This window comes from Neophocaena asiaeorientalis, unplaced genomic scaffold (assembly GCF_003031525.2).
Source record: "Neophocaena asiaeorientalis asiaeorientalis breed wild unplaced genomic scaffold, Neophocaena_asiaeorientalis_V1.1 scaffold248, whole genome shotgun sequence".
Taxonomy (NCBI): Eukaryota; Metazoa; Chordata; class Mammalia; order Artiodactyla; family Phocoenidae; genus Neophocaena; species Neophocaena asiaeorientalis.
The window spans coordinates 138,608-157,432 of NW_020185320.1; the positions used below are offsets into that span (position 1 = coordinate 138,608).

Genomic DNA, 18,825 nt, shown 5'->3' on the forward strand with positions numbered 1-18,825 from the left:
GTGCGGAGCCACTCTGAAACGGACTCTGGATTTCGACCCGCTGCTGAGCCCGGCGTCCCCGAAGCGGAGGCGATGTGCGCCATTGTCGGCGCCCACCTCGGCTGCCGCCTCCCCGTCGTCAGCCGCCGCGGCCACCGCCGCCTCCTTCTCGGCCGCCGCCACCTCGCCGCAGAAGTATCTCCGAATGGAGCCATCTCCCTTCGGCCATGTCTCCTCCCGCCTCACCACAGGTGGGACTCGGCATTGCGCCGAGGGACTAGAATTGAGCGTTTCCGTAGTCTGGAGAGCCCAAGCGGAAATGATCAGAGAGGGTGCTACACGGAAATCTAGGCAAGCGAAGGGTCACGCGTTTCACCCGACTCTTGGTGGCTGTCTCCCCGGCATCGATTGGTTGCACCTATCAAGTCTGGAATTGGGTGGTTGGAGGCGAAGCGGCAGCCCCTCCTCCCTTTCAGACATGGCTGATTTTAGTACGGAGGGGGTGGGGAGGGATGTCACTGGGGCGAGATCTAGGCCTGTCATTAATCACCCACAAGAACGCCACTTGGGCTGAGTCAAGACCTGTTTCCCTAGCAGGGTCAACAACAAAGAAACTGCTCTTCCCGAGTGCCGTAATCTGATCGCACTATACGTCTAGACCTTGAGAAACTCGAACTTTTAATGAAAAGCAAATTGTACTGAAAATCGGGGCTGAGTAGTTGCTTTTAGTTGGAAGTGCTTTATTTCTGCCCGATAAAGTCTGTTGGGAGAAAAAGCCCAGGCCTTGGGAATAATAAATCAACCCAAGATTCCAAAGGACTTAAGACTATTTTTGCTTTTCATCTTGAGACATTTCCTGAAAGTGACTGTGGGGAACTACCTTTTGGCTGCTTTGTACTGCATGTGTGTGTCCATTTTTTTCTGTACTTCAAAAATCCTTGTGTGCTCCTGGCACAGTCTTAAGATAGGTTTTTGTGGACTTGTAGTGTAAATGTTTCCTTTGTGTGTGTAGCAAGCAAAGGTTTCCTGTGTGTTAGCCTTTGGTAATAACATGATCTGTAGACAAAGACTTTTCATAATTTGATTTACATGTTTCTTTATCGTTAGCTTAAAAAAAAAAAATCTGTGGGCAGTATTTACCTGCATTTGGTAACTTCCATTTGGAATTGACTTAGTTTTTTTTTTTTTTTTTTTTCAGGTCAGATTTTTAAAATATCCTTCCCCAAATATATGGGGAGGACCTCAATGCCTAGGCTACCATTTTTTGCTATTGAAACAATGTCAAGAATGAGCTCCTGGTGGTTAACATTATTTTTAGAGTTTGTCTTTTTAGTGAAATGCTGTCATTGAAAATTGAAATGATACTGTGGAGTCTGTACCTCATAAGGCCACTTAAAAATAGCTCTAGCTAACCAGCAATAAATTTCATTGGGGGGGGTGTGAATTAATACATTGTTAGGTTTGGGAGTTAAAGTATATCTAAATGCTAAAATAGTCTTGAGCATATAAGGTAAGTCAGCTAGGGGCTATCTTTGTTCTCACTTTAAAGGGAATTAATTCAGAAAGAATTGTGATCCTTTGCAAATTTGTCATTTCATTGATATATTTGAAGCATTGGCTAATGCAGTTGGCTGCACATCATGTTACATTTCAGTTAAGTGGACGGTAATAGTAAAATGACTGGAATTATTGGAATCGTTTAAGCCTGCTGATTCAGATTCACATTTTCCAAAATATTGCTGTTTTGTTTTTCAAGGTGTTTTTGACATCTACTCGAAGTTTGATCATATCCTGAACTCTAAAACCACACCCGGATATTTATTTAGCCTGTGAAAAGTTTTTTTTAAGCTATTTCAACTAGAGAAAAGCAGTTAAAATTGCATAAGTTTTGAATTGCTAAAATTTACGTTTTTAACTATGATTTTGAATAACACTTTACATGTAATTTAATTTAGCCTTGTGTTTACATGGCCAGTTTTGGGCATGCTCCTGTAATGGTTTTTGTAATCATGGTGTCATAATGGGAGCTGCAGTGTTGTGCAGGTATCAGAGAGCTTCCCGGTTTTCATGTTATCTAACTTGGAAATAATTTTCCCAAATACCTAATTTTTAGATTCCTATTTTAAAAGTGGTCATACCTAAACTTTACAAGAGCGAATACCCATATGTCCTTAGCAGAAATAAGTAGCTGGGATTGGGAACAGAAAGCAACTTACCAAATTGAGATTGATTGGGGCTCTATGGAATCTCTTTGTTTTCACTTCTGTGAGTTCAAATATAATTTAAACAATATACAACTAGACTACTGAAGTGAATTTTTTTTCAGAGCATGTGCACAATTTATCATGATTTTATCATTCTCTGGATATGTATATAGTGTTTTCTGATATGTAGCTGAAGTCATGTTGAGGCTTTACTAGTAGTTTCAGGAACTAGGACATCTGTTTTAAACCCAACTTTGTTTTTTGTTTTTGTTTTAGTCATCCCAGGAAGGTTATTCCAAAGTTTGACTTGATGACTATTATTTAAATCAATATTTTTCAAACTAGTGCAACTTAATACCAGGAAAAATGAAAGAGCTGGCAAATAAATTTTATTGGAACACAGCCATGCTCATTCTTTTTTTAAGTATTGTCCATGTCCCTTGAAGGCTACAATAGCAGGGTCGAGTAATTGTGACAGAGACTGTATTTTCCCAAAGCTCAGATATTTACTGTCTGGTCCTTTTCAGAAAAAGTTTGCCCAACCCTGGTTAAGGGTGTCAGCAGTGAGGTCTGTAATAACCCCTGGATGTGGAAAAGGAAAAGTGAATGACAACTGAAGGTGTGTGGGAGGGGAACCATTGGCTGTGGTTGGGAAAATGAATGCCTCTCCTAGCTTCATTAGTACTCATCCTGGCAAGTTAGTTGAAAACAGATTGAGTGTTCTATCCTTGTCGATTGGTTTTTGAAACATCTCAGAATATTATCATTTAGCCAAAAGATTATCGTGACATTCCCAAGAACAAAATTATTTTAATAAAACCAAAATATTATACTTGTCAGTCAAATCCAAGACGTTGTTATTCATAATTGTGTAGTGAATGAATGAGTGGTTGAGTGAAGTGATCCCTCTATGGACTCAACCTATTTGTGAGTTTGCTAGGCACCTTTATATACATTGTTTGACTTGTTACCATTGCTGTAGTCTGCCTTAGGAATTGAGTTGGATGAAGAGTTAAATGCCTTTGTAAAAACTCATTGTATTTGCTGGAAACTTGCCATCAAGAATGGAAATTGCAGCTTGTGAATGGGGAAGGGTTTACAGGAACTTAGATTGTTTTGTAGACATTGATACATGCCTGCAAATGGAGACACCAGCTGGCTTAAATGAAGTATAAATGGTTCTACACAAACAAATGAGATGTCTGTTGGAGGAGGCAACATTTCATTTCAGATGTCATTCATATTGAGCCAGAAGTGTTCTTAATATTTTGTGGTTATTTAGACAGCTGTTAAGTTGCTTCTAGTTTCTCAGTGGATTTGGCAAATAAATTGTTTTTAATGGTCTTTGTACTTTGGATTTCAAACCTGATATTTTATTTAGGACTGCGTATGTAGCTGCATTTTTTTAATAGTTGTATGAATTATGCATTTAATAATCATGTACGTTTATAGCCATTAAAAGCAGCATGCAGTTGTATTCATTATTGAGCTATTTTGTTTTGAAAGTAGGAAAATGAAAGCCTATCTTGAGCACAGAAACACATCGGGTAAACATGGCTACATCAGAGGACAGGGTTGTTAGCTCTTCTTTAGGTGAAAATGCTCCTAGCCACCATGGTTGCCACAGAGACATACACTAAGATGTAAAGGAGAATAATAAATGTATTCAGTTTTCTTAAAGGGCTTTATAGGAAAGAGAATATATTGGGTATTATTCAGATAGATCTTTCCTATGTGTTTAGATAGACCCAGGAAGACAGTGATAGAAATACTTTTGAAAGGTTGAGAATAAGAGATTCATTGGAAGTGCCCAGTTTTGTGTTATTTTTCCTCTTAGAAAAGAAACCTTTGATTCTCTTTCCATTTAAAGAAGAATGCAATAATGATAGCATAGGTTAAGTTTGGACCTCTTGGATAGTTGGTTCATGAAACAAGATAATGAATGGTACTGGGGCTGGGTCTTTTCAAGTACTCATAAGTGAATTAACCAGCAGTTTATGGTCCTTGCAGTCTTTGCATTAATACTGTGCTAGTACTCTTGACTCACAGAATGTTCTCTATGCATGTGTGAAACCCACAGTGAATTTCTTGACTTTGAGAAGACTACCTACAAGGGTGGATTACTTGTTCAAGCCTATATGAACCATCTGCAGATGGTAAAGAGGTCTTCACAAATGAATCTAGTTTAAGAGATTCATCTTCAGTTTTACTGCTGAGCATAAGGATTCTAGAACTCAGCTTACCAATGTTTTACAACTTTCTAAACACCTGAGAAATGTGATGCATCAGTGGCAGTCTTGTAGCAAAGACTGTTAGTTAAAAGGAATGTCCCCTGGATTTTGAGGGGATAGATGGGACTTGTAGAGTTTGAAAGTAACCCCAGAGGTATTCTTATCTGCCATCCTTTCCCTCTTAGTTAATGTCTTACCACAAATAAAGTTTTAAAATATTTATTGAATGTATTTGTTGAATTAATCAAGCCTTGGAATCTCCCAAGGTTCTTAGAGGCTCGGAAATTTAAGAAAAAAATCCAATTTCATTTCTGCTCCTTCTTCTATACCACTTTTTCTTTTTAGACTGTTTTGTGACAATAAAGCCACAATATGTGACAACATATATTTTTAATTGTGACTCAAACAAATGAGTAGTAACAAGAAATACAGCATTTATTTAATTTATGACTTTGAACAATACTTTCTTGAGGTGCTTGAAGTCTACTCAGTATTCCCTCATCTTTCTGGACAGTGATGATAAACATGGTTTTGTGCGTTTCAGTATTTGAAATAGCCCATTTACAAGGATTTTACCATTTTCAGAGATTTGCTGTTTCGAAGAATTACATTTTTAAAGATTTTATGTGATTTTTAGGAGAAAATATTTTGTAATATGAAGTTCTGAGCTTTCATTTCTAAAGGGATTGAATGATTTAAGTTAAAACAAAATTTTTTTGCATGATGAGAAGATACTGCAGTTATAATTGAGCAGGGAAAGAATGCTTGCAGGTAAATTAAAAATCTAGTGTATGTCAAGTTGTCAGCTTTGATATTTATTTTCAGCCTTTTGATCATAATTTTGCATTATGCCAGATTGTGTAATCTTTCTTGTGATGATAGGTTTTTTTGGGTAGTGGTAGTGTTTTTTATCCTTCCAGCGCTAGAAAAGCAGCTCAGAATATGCTTGTAGTTTGTCTTGGAATATAGCTTTCTTCCTCCCTTTACAAATTGTAAGTCATTAATTTTTATCTGTCACAAATGTCATAGGCAGGTCATCCTGAAATATAAATGCTTTGCAACATTTTGATTTTATTAAAATGTGATCTTTTATTACTGTGATTTTTTTTCAGTAATACAGCCTTTGAGTTTGACTTAATTTCTATATGTATTCATGTATCTGGATTTTCTCAGCATTTTTAAAAAATCTAAATACTTCCTCTAGAAGTCACTTGTTCAAGCTTTTATGAACCTCATTTGAGTTCCAGATTCTATGCTGGTTAGGCAAAGAAAAGACAAAGTCTGTCCAGGGACTGACAGAGCTGCCACTGCTGATACTTTTTAAAGCCAGCTAAACTAGAATAAAAATACCATAAACTTTATGTTTTATCAAAATACCTATTTTAATTCTTTGTGGACAGTTGTCCACATTAGCATTATTTTCACCTTTGGCAGCCTAAGCACTGAAATTGGTTTACTTAATTAAGTCACACTTTTACTATTGAAGCTTATGTATTGGCTGTTTCTGTTTTAGTCTGTGATGTGCATTCTGACTTTGGTTTATTAACATTTATTTTCATTTCCGTTAATGTTAATTCTTAGAATACTCCATCTAAAGATCAGACTAAAGGGAGACAGTTGGGAGGGAGGGACCTGGAAGAGTTGATTTTCTTTCTTTTGTTTCTTTAAAAAAAAATAATGTCATTGAACTGATGTAGCAATTAAAGAATAGAATGTGGAGTAGAATTTGAAAGATTGCAGAAAGCCAACTTTTCAAACATTACTTTCCTTGAACTTTGCCTTTTGTTACAGAAGATTGCCTTGTTCCTAGTGCTGATATATAATTCTCTGGAAGAAAAACTTGTCTAAGCAGTGTAATTGGTTAGAAGTGTAGGAGGTTTTAGGTGGCTGTGACAGAACAGGGGAACCTGATCCATGGCCCAAGGTGAAATAGTACATTATCAGAAGCTGGTCTTGTAATCAGTCCTGTATGTGTGGTAATGCCGACCTACCAATCTAGAGTAATTCCTAACTTTGGAAACACCAATAAAACATTCTGGTTAGTTATAGATGCCTGTCCTCAGCAGGGGCAGTTTAGAGACACTTGAAGCATCCTTTTTATAAATACCCGGATGTAACATGAAAATTTCTTATAATTATTTTGTTACAGCCAGTGATTGCAATTGCAGGGCTCTAGGTAAATGAGAATTATGCTCCGTTTTGGTCACTACCTTCTTAACAGTCGTAGAGTTTGACATTTCAGTGTATGAAGTATTAATAATACGTGGCAGTGGATCCCTCTATTCTAACTGACATCCTGCTTTTTAAGAATTTGCTCTCCTCCTTGTGATACATTTTAACTTTAGGTACTCAGCGGAATATTGGCTAGGTGTACTAATACTGGAGAGGGTAGTAGATGTTAAGAGGTTAGGCCCTGAGATCAGGCTTGGGTTTACTTTCTTCCAGCTGTATGACCTTTCAGAAGACATTGAAGCAAAGCCTCATTTTCCTCATCTGTAAAATTACGCATATGATTATAGTAGTATCTGTCTCCTAGAGATGTTGTGAGAATTAAGAGCATTTCCTGTCCCTGAGTGCTGGAGATAGTTACAGTAGGGCAACTTTAAACGGGACTTTTTACATTGTCCAGCAGTCCTGCCATTTTTCAGTGAATAACCATGCCTTTTACTTCACAGAAAAAATAGAGGCCATCAAATGGTAGCTTCTTCATTTTTCCCAGTACCAACACTACCAATGGTTGTGTCTTTTTTTTTTTTTTTTTGTATCATTGAGGAAGATTAAATGAATAGTGAGGGAAGAATCCCACTTCTCTCCAAAGGAACCTTACCTGATTTTCTCAACCAGATCTTTGCTTTTGGCTTTAAATACGGTCAGGCTTCCCATTATAAAGTAAATGAAGCATCCTCATTTTCCTCCAGCAGTCATCCAGAATTCTCCACCTCAAAACCAAATTCAAAGAGCTTTCAGGTAGTCTACTTGCTTCCATTTCTTTGGCTGCTCTCAACTTACTCCTAGTATATTTGTATTTCAGACAGCTTTTGTCAAGCCACTGATGACTTCCATGGCACACAGTCAATCCTCATCTTGTTTGACCTTTCTTATTACAGCATTCACACTGCTGACACTCCCTTCTTTTTGAAATACCTTTTGTATTTTAACCTTCTGCGATAGCAGTGTTTTCTTCCACTTCTCCAGCTGCTTTTTGTCTTCATCTGGCCATAAACTTAGGAGTTCTTTAGTTCTAGGTTCAGCTCCATTCCTGCCTAGCTTAATAGCTCCCTAAGTGACCACATGCATGCTCCTGACTTCTACAGGTGACTTTCTAATTTATATCTTTAGTTCAGACCGTTCCTCTCAGGTCCAGCCATGGGAAGTTTAGACTTTTTATTGTCATACCTTCCCAGAAGGCTTTCTTCGCCCAGAATTCAGAATTTTCTCAAAATCTGTTGACTTTTAAGTATTCACAACTAAGTTACAAAATACATGGGATAAACAAAAGATGTCTGTAGGTTTCCAATCAGTGTCTTCTGGCGTAAGAGGTAGTCTTACTTGCTCTTTTTAAAGCAGACAGAATCGAAAAGCAAATGCATTTGTCTACTTTCAATCACATAATGAATATAAAATTCATATAAATGAATCAATATATGTATGTTACTGTCATGTAATGAATCTCTTTAAGTAGGTCCAAGTTTAAACTGATTTACAGAATATTTTCCTGCTTGGGCGGGGTGGTATGTCTGTCTCAGAACGACAAAAGCCATCCAGGTGAGAGTGGCAAAATGAATTAGATCATCCTTAATATTTTGGTACTTGTAATAATCTCTGCAGTTACTGCTTTCCTTCTCTTCCCCTCCATTTCTTGGCATGTCCAATAATACATAAACCCAACCACTTTTCTTTTTAATTGCCACAGTAGAGGAGTTATTATTTTAAGCAGGGGATAGAAATTTAAATGCCCATAGTTCAGGCAAGTAATAAATGAGTGAACAAGGTGAGGACTTGTGAATTCCAGTCTTGCTCCTGGCCTGCAGCATCACCTGGAAACTCAATAGAAATGCCTAACTCAGGCTCCGTCCCTCATAGTCTTCATTTTAACAAAATCCCCAGGTGGTTTGCGTGTGCATTAAAGCTTTAGAAGCACTTGAGAACTTAAGCCCAAAAGGTAGCAGCTGCTCTTCAGCTGAATTTTGCCACATAGTCCAATACCTCCTCACCACTCCCCCGCAACAGCAGTAGCCAAAAATCTGACTTTTAATGTAAAATCACCCACTTTTAAATGTTGGCCATATTGTTTTAAAAAGAAAGTATTCAGGCCAGACATGTCTTTGGGTTCCATTTAGCTCCTAAATCATCAGCTTGCAGCCACTGGTTTCCAGTTATGCTGTATCTCGATATTTATATGCATATGTGTGTTTTGGGTGTCCTAATGTGTGTTAGTGTTTCTTCTTCAGCTTGATTGTGCTGCCCTACAGCCCTCCTCAAGGAGTCTGCTCTCTGTCCTTCCAAACCTTACCTTGTTTTGATGGCCCATGGTTAATTGGAATAGAAGCTGAAACTTGCCTTGGCACTGAATGTTTTCTGTAGCTTGCATATTTGGGTTTTGGATTTTGGATGGTTCAGTTTCCCCTTTCTCTTCACCATTTACTTCTTTTTTTTGGTTCTTATTAGTATTTTCCTAGCTTGTAAGCTATTTGAGAAGACATTTGCAGATAGTAAAGAAGTAAACAACAAAAGCAGCATGGTTAACATATATCCCTTTAGAATCTAGTGTAATATAAAAGAGGTATGAAACTTGGATATCAGGGAGGAGCTACCTGCTGATTGAGCATTGTTGGACTCCTTGCATTTAGTGACTCCCATTGCGCAGTTAATTTGTAATTTATACTTAGACCTGAAGGATTTTAATAAATTGAGCCATTTATTTCAAGTAAGTAATCATTGGCTACTATAGTTCCAGTGAAGTAATAGAATTTGACCTGTAGTAATTATAGTTATTTCTCCTCTTGTAGGAGATAAATGAATGCCTCTTACACAGTAAAATATTATGTAATGTAAATTTAGAATCTCAGCCAGTTTTTAAAGTACTGTAGATACAACTTAACAGTCTTATGTTAAAAATTTGGTTCCTGGTTCCTTTGACATAGCAGTAATTTTGAAGTAAATTTAAAATGGCATCAGCTCATTCTTTTTAGTTAGATAGCTCTTGGGTGGATAAGAACATTGTCCTTAAGGTTCCCTCAAGGAGTCTATAAGAACTGTGTTAGTTTCTGATCAGATGATCTGGGAGAATAGCTGAATTACAAAGATGGGTCTCCATAGCAACTCTGAACTCTTGTGTGTTTTAATTTATAAAGTAGACATGGCAATGTCTGTGTAGTTCTGAGCTCGAGATTTGGTCTGTTATTTTATTTGGAACAGTTTCCGTTTTAGGTCTTAATGGCTACTGCAGGTTTTCTGTACTTAATTGTGTACAGATTTTTCATTTTATTTGTGTTCCTCCCTAGCACTGACAGGCTTTCAAGATTTATTTCATTTTTAATCCCATTGTTTGAGTTAAATCTGTTTGGATGAACTTTTACCTTGTTTGTTTTCAGAGGTACTCCATAGAGAAATTAGCATATTAGGTGATAATAAAGGGGTTTTACACACCTGAACTTAAAACTGTTAAGGAAGCCTTACTGTTTGATCTAGTAATTATGTCAGTAGGAAAACAGGAAGTCCATGCAAGTCTGGAGCAAAAGTTTAGTTTCACATATCACCAAGTTTTAGACATCTTATGGTTATGGACTCTACTCTAGAGAGATACTTGACAACCCCTCACCGCCACCCCCCATTTTGTGGTTCTCCTTTAAACACATTTCTGGTTGCTTTTAATTCCATTTTCCCTTTGCTCTCAGTCCCATCTTGATGCTGTTTCTCTTACCATTATCAACTCAGAGTTATTTTTTGTATCCCATCAACTTTCTCCTGTTTATATTGTTGACCTTGTTCATTGTGACCAGGGTTTTTCAAGTAATCATTGGCAACAAAGATGAGTAAACAGGCTTTATTGCCTCAGGCCAGGCCTTTCTTTCCTTTTCACATTTACCTAGGTGTTTTTGTTTATATATATATTTTAATATTCCAAAGGAATAAGTGCTGGCTCACTGACAATCTGCCTATTACGGAGGAGAATTTTATTAGCATTCTCAGTGGTATTTACTAGATTTGAGAATGCAAATGCCATTAGTCATAAATTTGCTAATTCTGACTTTCACTTAACCTAGTACAGTGCAAGAAACTCTTACAAGTATTTTACAGTTAACCTTTGTACAGTGTGGGCTTGAACTGACAGGTCAATAGTAAATACTATAGTACTACACCATACAAAGGTGGTTAAATCCAAGGATGTGGAACCCCGCCTACGTGGAGGAACCGTACTCTTGGATACAGGGGCCAACTACAAGTTAATGTGGATTTTCAACTGCGTAAGAGTCTGCACCCCCAAATCCCCATGTTGTTCAGGGATTGACCGTGTAGTATAAGGGTGATGTAGTTTTAAGGATTTTGAAAAGGGATATACTACAGCCATTTGTAAAGTAGATTGTGAAAATAACTCCATATTTTGCTCTAAGTGATTTGCTACAAATTTAATCTTTGCTTCATAAGCCAAATATGAAGTCTGCATGATTAAAACTGATAATGTTAGTGAAGCTTTATTTGACTTTCTTTAATGGACTGGTAAATTTTTTTGGCAACACAATGTCAGAAGTTAACATGTACTTGGAGTAAAATGTCACACTCTAGTTTGGTGAGATGGCTAGATTTAAGTAGTTTAAGACTAAGTAGACATAGGTACTTTATTGATGTATGGAAGGCCTTTATCCAGCTGGCATGGAAGCAACTAAAGTTGGCCAAATATGTAGGTTGAGCTTAAAATGTGAATTGTGGAATATTGAATCTGGGGAGATTTCTTGGTTATTAGCTTCAAAACTGCATATACCTCTGAACCAAGGTAACATGAACTTGAAGCTTGTAGTTAGCTTTTTGCTACTTTGAGTGTTGAGGGTTTTGGTCAAGTTAAATTGGACCATTCACTTCGTAACGGTGTTGATCACGTTACCAGTATTAGAGCATCTGAGGGCACAGTGAGGCTTAGATGACATAGTTATATCATAATAGATATAAAAAGCAGTGCAGTAGTATTTGAAATTCTTCAGCGCTAACTGACAATATCAAGTGTTGGCAAAGATGTGGAGAAGCTGGAACTCATACATTACTGGTGGGAATGCAAAATGTACAGTTACTCTGGAAAATGGTTTGGCAGTTGCTACAAAGTAAAGCTATGCACTTACCATATAATCAGGCCATCCAGTTCCACTCCTAGGTATTTACTCAAGAGAAATGAAAATTTGTCCACCTATAGACTTGTACTTGAATATTCATAATAGCCCCGAATTGGAAACAATCCAAATGTCTGCTAAAAGAACGGATAAGTTGTGATGTATACACAATGGAATACTAATTAATAAAAAGGAATTACTGGTTGATGCAACATCATGTGTGAATCTCAAAAGCATTTTGCTGAGTGAAAGAAGGCAAAAATCTACACTCTTTTAGAAAAGGCAAAACTATAATGACAGCAGATAAGTAGCAGTGGTGTTGGTAAAGGTGGTGAATAGGAATATGAGAGAAGTTTTGGGGGGTGATAAAGTTCATTATTGTGGTTGTGGCTCCAGGACTATGTATGCACTTGCAAGAACTCATCAAACTACATTTAATTTGGTGAATTCATTTGTAAGTTATGCCTTACAGTTCCTTTGCTTGTAATGATGTCTCTTAAATATTAGATGGTACGGCGATTTTATAAAGCTATGTTATGTTAATCCTAGGCTAGATCTTGTTTGAGACTTTCAGATGAACAAATTGAGTCTGTTACAACTATTCTTTTGGTACATCTTAGTTGTACTTTGGTTGATTTTGTGAAGCAAAAGGAAGAATAATCTGAGGACAGCTGTGTGGTGATCAAAGAATAAGTCACACAAAAGAGGTTAAGGTTAAAAGTTACTTTGTGCTAATATATTTGAAGTCTTTGGTTGTGAATAAACTTTAGGATGCTTTGAATGACACTTTTGATCAGGATGATGGTAGCTTTGAACATAAAATGATAAATGAGTGAAGCTTACTATGAGATTGAAACATCATTACTTTAGAAATCTTTTAGAATATCGCTACTGAAAGAGTTGTTATTTAAGAAAAATGAGGATATGTGTGCCTGACCTGGTTGGTATAGGATGTTGCACTAGTTTTATTGGTCACCTCTGTGAATCTTAGGAATCCTGTTTTCTATCAAGGTGCTTAACTGTTCAATAGACAGCCATTTTATTTCACACTGGTAACTTTGTTTTTAAATTATAAACAATTTCACATAAATGGAAAAGGAGTGAACATGACCATGTTTAGTATAAACAAATGTTAACATTCTGAAAAATATTAAGTACAGACATTCACACAACCATCCTGAGGTTATTCCAGTGTGAGTTTGCATTCGTGTATATGTAAAATGGATTTGTTTACACACAACATTTACATAAATGAAATCTTCACTGGATATATCTTTTGCAGCTTTTTATTTTTTGATTTCTAGTTATCAATACAATAATGAAACTGGCAGAATCTAAATGCTTACGGGACTGATTGATGTCCCCTCTCTCAAAAGCCCTAAAAGTTCTTACTGGGAAATGAAGTGAAAAGAGAGATGAGAAGTATATACCTAAAAATAAAAAAAAAAAACACCTCTAGTATTAAATTTTTTAAAAAGGATTGTTTTCATCTTACATAAATCTTTAGCCTTCAATTGAGTTTCAGTTCATTTTGAAATTGCATCATTGTAGAATTGTTGAAATTATACTCCATTATATTTATGAAACATTTTATTGCCTGTTACTTGTTTTGGATTGGGATTAATAAACTTCTTGGGATGTAGTTTTCACATGGATAACTATTAATTTAGGAACTATGGTGGTGGTGAGAAAGTCTATTTGGATGGGAGTGGAAACCTCAGGGAGGGATTTTCTGGAGAGGCTAAATGGTAACTATTTTGAATTAGAAATCTTCTAAAATGCATCATACTGGCCTGAAGGATATGTCCCTTACACTTGTTTACTCCTGGTTTGGTTGAAGATAATGGCACTGTAGTGTAGTGGTTCTTAATTGAGTATCTGTTATGTACCAATCACGTTACATGAGTTTTTACCCCAAAGATTCAGAACAGTACTTTGCTGCTAATGCTGTAATATTCATCAGTTCTGTTGAGCTTAATATTAATGGCTCTGGCCATTTAATGTATGACGATTTTTTAGTTCACATCTGTGTCATTTTGCTGACCTGCTACTGTCACTTCTCACTGGTGTGTGCCTGTATTTACATAGTCCTCCCTGCTTCTAATTATTTATGGTCTTAGAAAAAGCCTGTTAGTTTAATAGTTATGTGTGTGGTGAATAAATGACCTTTGAGTTTGGTACTCTTCAGAATCTGAGTTAAGTACGTTTTTCAGTTCACAGACTCCCTTATCTTTACAGTGAATGAAAAACTTATTTTTTTACTAGTCAGTGCTGAGAAAGAATGGTATTGTAGAATAGCTGGATTCCAGGTGATGTGTATGTGCTGTTTCTGAATGAGTGTCCCCATTATGCTGAAACTAATTCCTCCCAGAACATAAGTTTTCTAGATATTATTTGAAGAGAATATTTTTGGTAGAACCCAACCTATTTTTTTTTTAACTTGAAAGTTTATATCTTGCCAAATTTTGACTTTTTTCTTTTAGAACAAATTCTGTACAACATAAAACAAGAGTATAAGCGCATGCAGAAGAGAAGACATTTAGAAACTAGTTTCCAACAGACAGATCCATGTTGTACTTCTGATGCACAACCACAGGCATTTCTCCTCAGCGGACCAGCTTCACCAGGTAATAACAGACTTACTAAGTAACATTTCCTTTCACTTATTATGGGAAAAAGTAATACAAGTTGCTTTCGGTCATCAAGCTCCTGTTTCTCCCCTTGCTTAAAAAAAAAACATTTATACGAATAATTCATGATCTCTTAAAAATATGGTACAAAAGTAATAGCTACCTGGATTCTCATGACTCAAAGACAACCACCTGTATATAGTATCTCCTAAGTGGACTTCCCCATAAATGCTATGATTTGTAGCCTCCATTTAAAAAAAAAAAAAAAGATATAGCCATGTTTCTCTGTTAGGTATAGATGTACCTTGCCATGGCTGAATACGATGCCATTTTATGGATTTCCCATAATTATTTAATAATGATAGATAGACTCAGAATTTCTGCTATTACAGTATTTACAAAAATGTCCCTGAACGTATACCCTCACATACTTGTGTTTTAGGATAGATTCCTTAAAGGTTGATAATTTTGATCCTGTATCGGTTTTTTCCCTGCCTCTTGTTGGAGAGAATAGTTTGCAAATACACTTTTAAAATTTAAGGTGTAAAACCCAGGGCTGTTTGAAGTGAAGGGAAAGTTAAACTTCTTACTAAAGAAGAGCCACCAAAAATGGTTCTTACTTTAGTTAAGTTCTCAGCGAAAATAGGTTTTTGTGTGACAGTAGTTGCCTGCTTGCCTTGCCTTCCCTTCCCTCCCAGCAGGGATAGGAAAACCAGGCAGAATAACAAAACAAACATTCACAGGCTATAAAACAGTCAAATAAAATTAGATTAGGAAACATGAAATTGTTCAGAACTAAATTCTGCAGTATTCCTGCCAATTTGGGGGGCCAGGTATAAGTGGGTGAAACTTGGTAAGGGGAGGTGAGGGTAGAGACAAGACTCTACAGCGGGAACCAAGCTCATTATAATTCATCACTTCTTAGGAGATCATGAACTGGCAGTCTCAACTAACAAAGCTGCGAATTTGAAAGTAAATAAAGATAGAGGCTTACTTTTTAGTAGCTGTGGACTGAAGCTGGTATAGTTTATTCTTGTATACCAGAATACAAGGATTCTGGTATTCTGTTACAGCTTGTTGGTAGACACAGCACAAACAAACATACTTTTTTTTTTTTTTTGGACATAGTGGTCCCAGTCATGCAAGTTACAAGGAGCAAGTGAAAAGAGGAATTGGGGCAGATAAACAGGACAAACAATTGATAGCAAAAGTGTGTATTTGTGTGTGTCTAGAATACTTGCAGCAGTGTTACCGTGGATGACTATCACAATCCTGAGTTCGCAAAGATTAATTTCAGATGTTCTTTTCAAGAAAAGAGGAATGTTTTTGGAAAATCAGAGTGCCTTAAGTAATACTTTTAAGAGGAATGCATTCTGAAGAAACTGCTACTATCTAAGTGGCTGCTACATTATAATCTTTAAGGATGCTGAACTGTGAAATTTAATGTTGAATATTAGGGATATATTCTCAGTATTTCTTTTTATAAAGTCTCTCCTAGCTGATATCATTAATTTAAAAACAAAAAATTAAGTTTGTATCTTGTCACATTGTCTCCACTCACCTTCACACTTTTTCTCCCTTATATTTGATGGCATACATCTTGCTGTGTTCTTCCAAAGCCATAAGCTGATAGGATTAAACCTGTTTTAAGACTAGGGAGATGCTGTGCTAAAAGCTGATAGAAAAATGCTTTTATTGATATATAAGCATTGAAAACATCCAAGTGAAACCTCCTCAGTTAGATGATGCTTTCTGGGATGGCTCTAAATCTGGTGCGGTTTTTGTTGTTGTTCATGTTGTACATAGGGACTCCATCAGCAGCCTCCTCACCATTAAAAAAAGAGCAGCCCTTATTCACTCTACGGCAGGTTGGGATGATCTGTGAACGTTTATTGAAAGAGCGTGAAGAGAAAGTTCGAGAAGAGTATGAAGAAATATTGAACACAAAACTTGCAGGTATGAGATGAGTTTTAGAGTCTCCCAGAAACTCATCCTAAGAAATGCATTCTTTCCCACATACACTTCACATCAGTTAAATTACCCTATACACTGGTACAGGTATTTTCTAAGAACCAGAGAAGTTCAATTCAAGAAAGGAAATGAACTTTCCTATAGCTCGTGGTCCTCCTTAGTGACCTTAAGAAACAGTATGTTAGCCATGTAGACCAGCAGCAGTATTAGGGAACTAGAGTTTTCTTTTGGTATACCCTGTGCTTTGGCTGTTTACTTAGCTCAATTTGGTTGTGGGTTTTTTGACTTTGTATCTTTTATAATTTTGCCATCAGTTCTGGACACTTGAAGTAATCTAACTGGCACTGTGTACCTAATTTTAGAGTATGAAGCTGCTGCAGTCTTCTTTAAATTATCCAAAAAAATTTTTTTTCCCCATAAAATTTGGTAATTTAAATGTAGTAAATATATTATGTATGGTAACTTAATCAGAATTTCCCCCTGGATTTTTAAGCCAGATATTTACTGGATATTGATATTGTAAACTTCTTGATTAAGGAGTTAAGTCAATCACGATGCTAACACAGGTGAGAGAATTTGCTTAGTTTTATAACATCTTTTTCTGTGGCACCTGATTAGGTTACAGGTGGATGTATCATATTTTGGATGTATGGATGTATCTTATATTTTGCTACGCTTTTGTTGTCGTGTTTCCCCTCATTGCAGTAACTTGCCATTCATAGACCACTTATAATAACTTTCAGAGGAGACGGTATCTTTTTATTTCAAGCCCTTTAAATTTAATAGGTTAAGAAATAAGCCCCACCCAGCCTATACATGAGGTTGTGTGATTTGAACAAATGTAGGTTTCCTGACTAAGCTCCATGCTCTTTCCATCTGATAAACTGTTATTACTGAGGTTTTGTGTCTGATTAAGTGCCAGCTTAGAATTGTCTCACTATATATATTGGACTTTTCAGTTTGTGTGGCTCCAATATATTAGAGAAGAGGGCATTTTTGCAAATCATGTAATTGATGTTTATCTTTATTTATAGAACAATATGACGCATTTGTGAAGTTCACGCATGATCAAATAATGCGACGATATGGAGAACAGCCTGCTAGTTGTAAGTATTTCATCTTTAAACCAAAAACAAGACAGTCTTTTACGGAGAAGACTTTTGTTATAATTATAGTTTATTATAATTATCTTCATACCCAAGAAGAGAATTTAACAGAAAATCATGGAGAAAAAGTTTGGAGGGAAATAGGCAGCAAAACTTTACTAAGGCTTACTTTTGGTTACTTAAATACCTAGGGGCAAATATTAGGGATGAAGATTTGGCGTGTGTTTAAATTTTGACCTAAACTTAGCCCTAATTTTCCTTTTTTCTCCCTTTAGATGTTTCATGAATCATGTTTTCTGCATTTGTGGGCTGCCTTGTTCCTTGTTGCATTGTTGCAAGAGGTCCCAGTTACAACATGCAGCAATGCCAATACCCCCTGTGAATACAGGTTGTTTCAAGCTTTCGTCAGTGGCAACCACTCCTAGGCAGCAACCGGTTTTGGAAATTTCCTTGATGTCAGTACCACCCGGATGTGGACCTTTGCTACCTGTATTAATGCCAGTGGCCTCATTTGCTGTATCATTACAATTTGGCTTCTTATATTAATGTTTGGAAAGGATTAAAGCTGGTATTCTAAGAACATGCCCTTCACTGGTTGTGTAAATAAAACTGTAGAATGACAATTCAGATGAAGTTAGTGTGATTTTAATTGTGCACTACAACCAAGCTGTAACCAGTTATTAATAATGTAGAGTGTAATCCCAGGACATTATTAAGCAAATAGCCTTCAGTGCCTCCTGTGAAATAGCGAAGGAGGAGGGCATTTCTGTACTCCAGGACTTCTTGGGGTTTCAGAATGGGTTTATATGATTTACCCCCACCCTTTTTTGGTAGTTTTTATTTATTCTATCAGTCTTTTTAACAAATGTTTATTGCTGCATTTTTTTCCCAGTGTATCATTGTTTTACTGCCCTTGTAGTACTGGAATTTAGTTGGAAGAATAAAACATTTACTTCTAATCTGCTTGTTTTTAATGTACAGATGGGTAGTATTTGAATAAAGCCAGTGTTTTAAACGTAAGCATTGTACAGGGATCAGTGAAGTTAATTGATAAGATTTCAAAATCAGTCTTTTCACATACCAAGTAATCTTAAGATTTGAGTGCTATTTTCACAAACTGAGTTCTGACTCCAAATCGTTTCTCTTCTAACTGACTGCATGATAGGTTAAATAATAGGTCAGTTTTTTTTTGTTTTTTTTTTTTTTTTCGGTACGTGGGCCTCTCACTGCCGTGGCCTCTCCCGCTGCGGGGCACAGGCTCCGGACGCACAGGCCCAGCGGCCATGGCTCACGGGCCGCTCCGTGGCATGTGGGATCTTCCCGGACCGGGGCACGAACCCGCGTCCCCTGCATCGGCAGGCAGACTCCCAACCACTGCGCCA

At 36.8% G+C, this 18,825-nt stretch overlaps 1 protein-coding gene across 1 annotated transcript; it reads left to right on the forward strand.

Annotated features, from left to right (window-relative positions):
- Nucleotide 1: 1 nt before the first annotated feature.
- On the forward strand, nt 2-18,402 carry AKIRIN2 (akirin 2; the record flags this gene model as incomplete). The annotated part of the gene is made up of 5 exons (XM_024733728.1): nt 2-230; nt 14,220-14,363; nt 16,173-16,322; nt 17,372-17,443; nt 17,719-18,402. Coding segments are annotated over 5 exons (606 nt in total), but the record flags the coding sequence as incomplete, so codon positions are not given.
- Nucleotides 18,403-18,825: the final 423 nt, after the last annotated feature.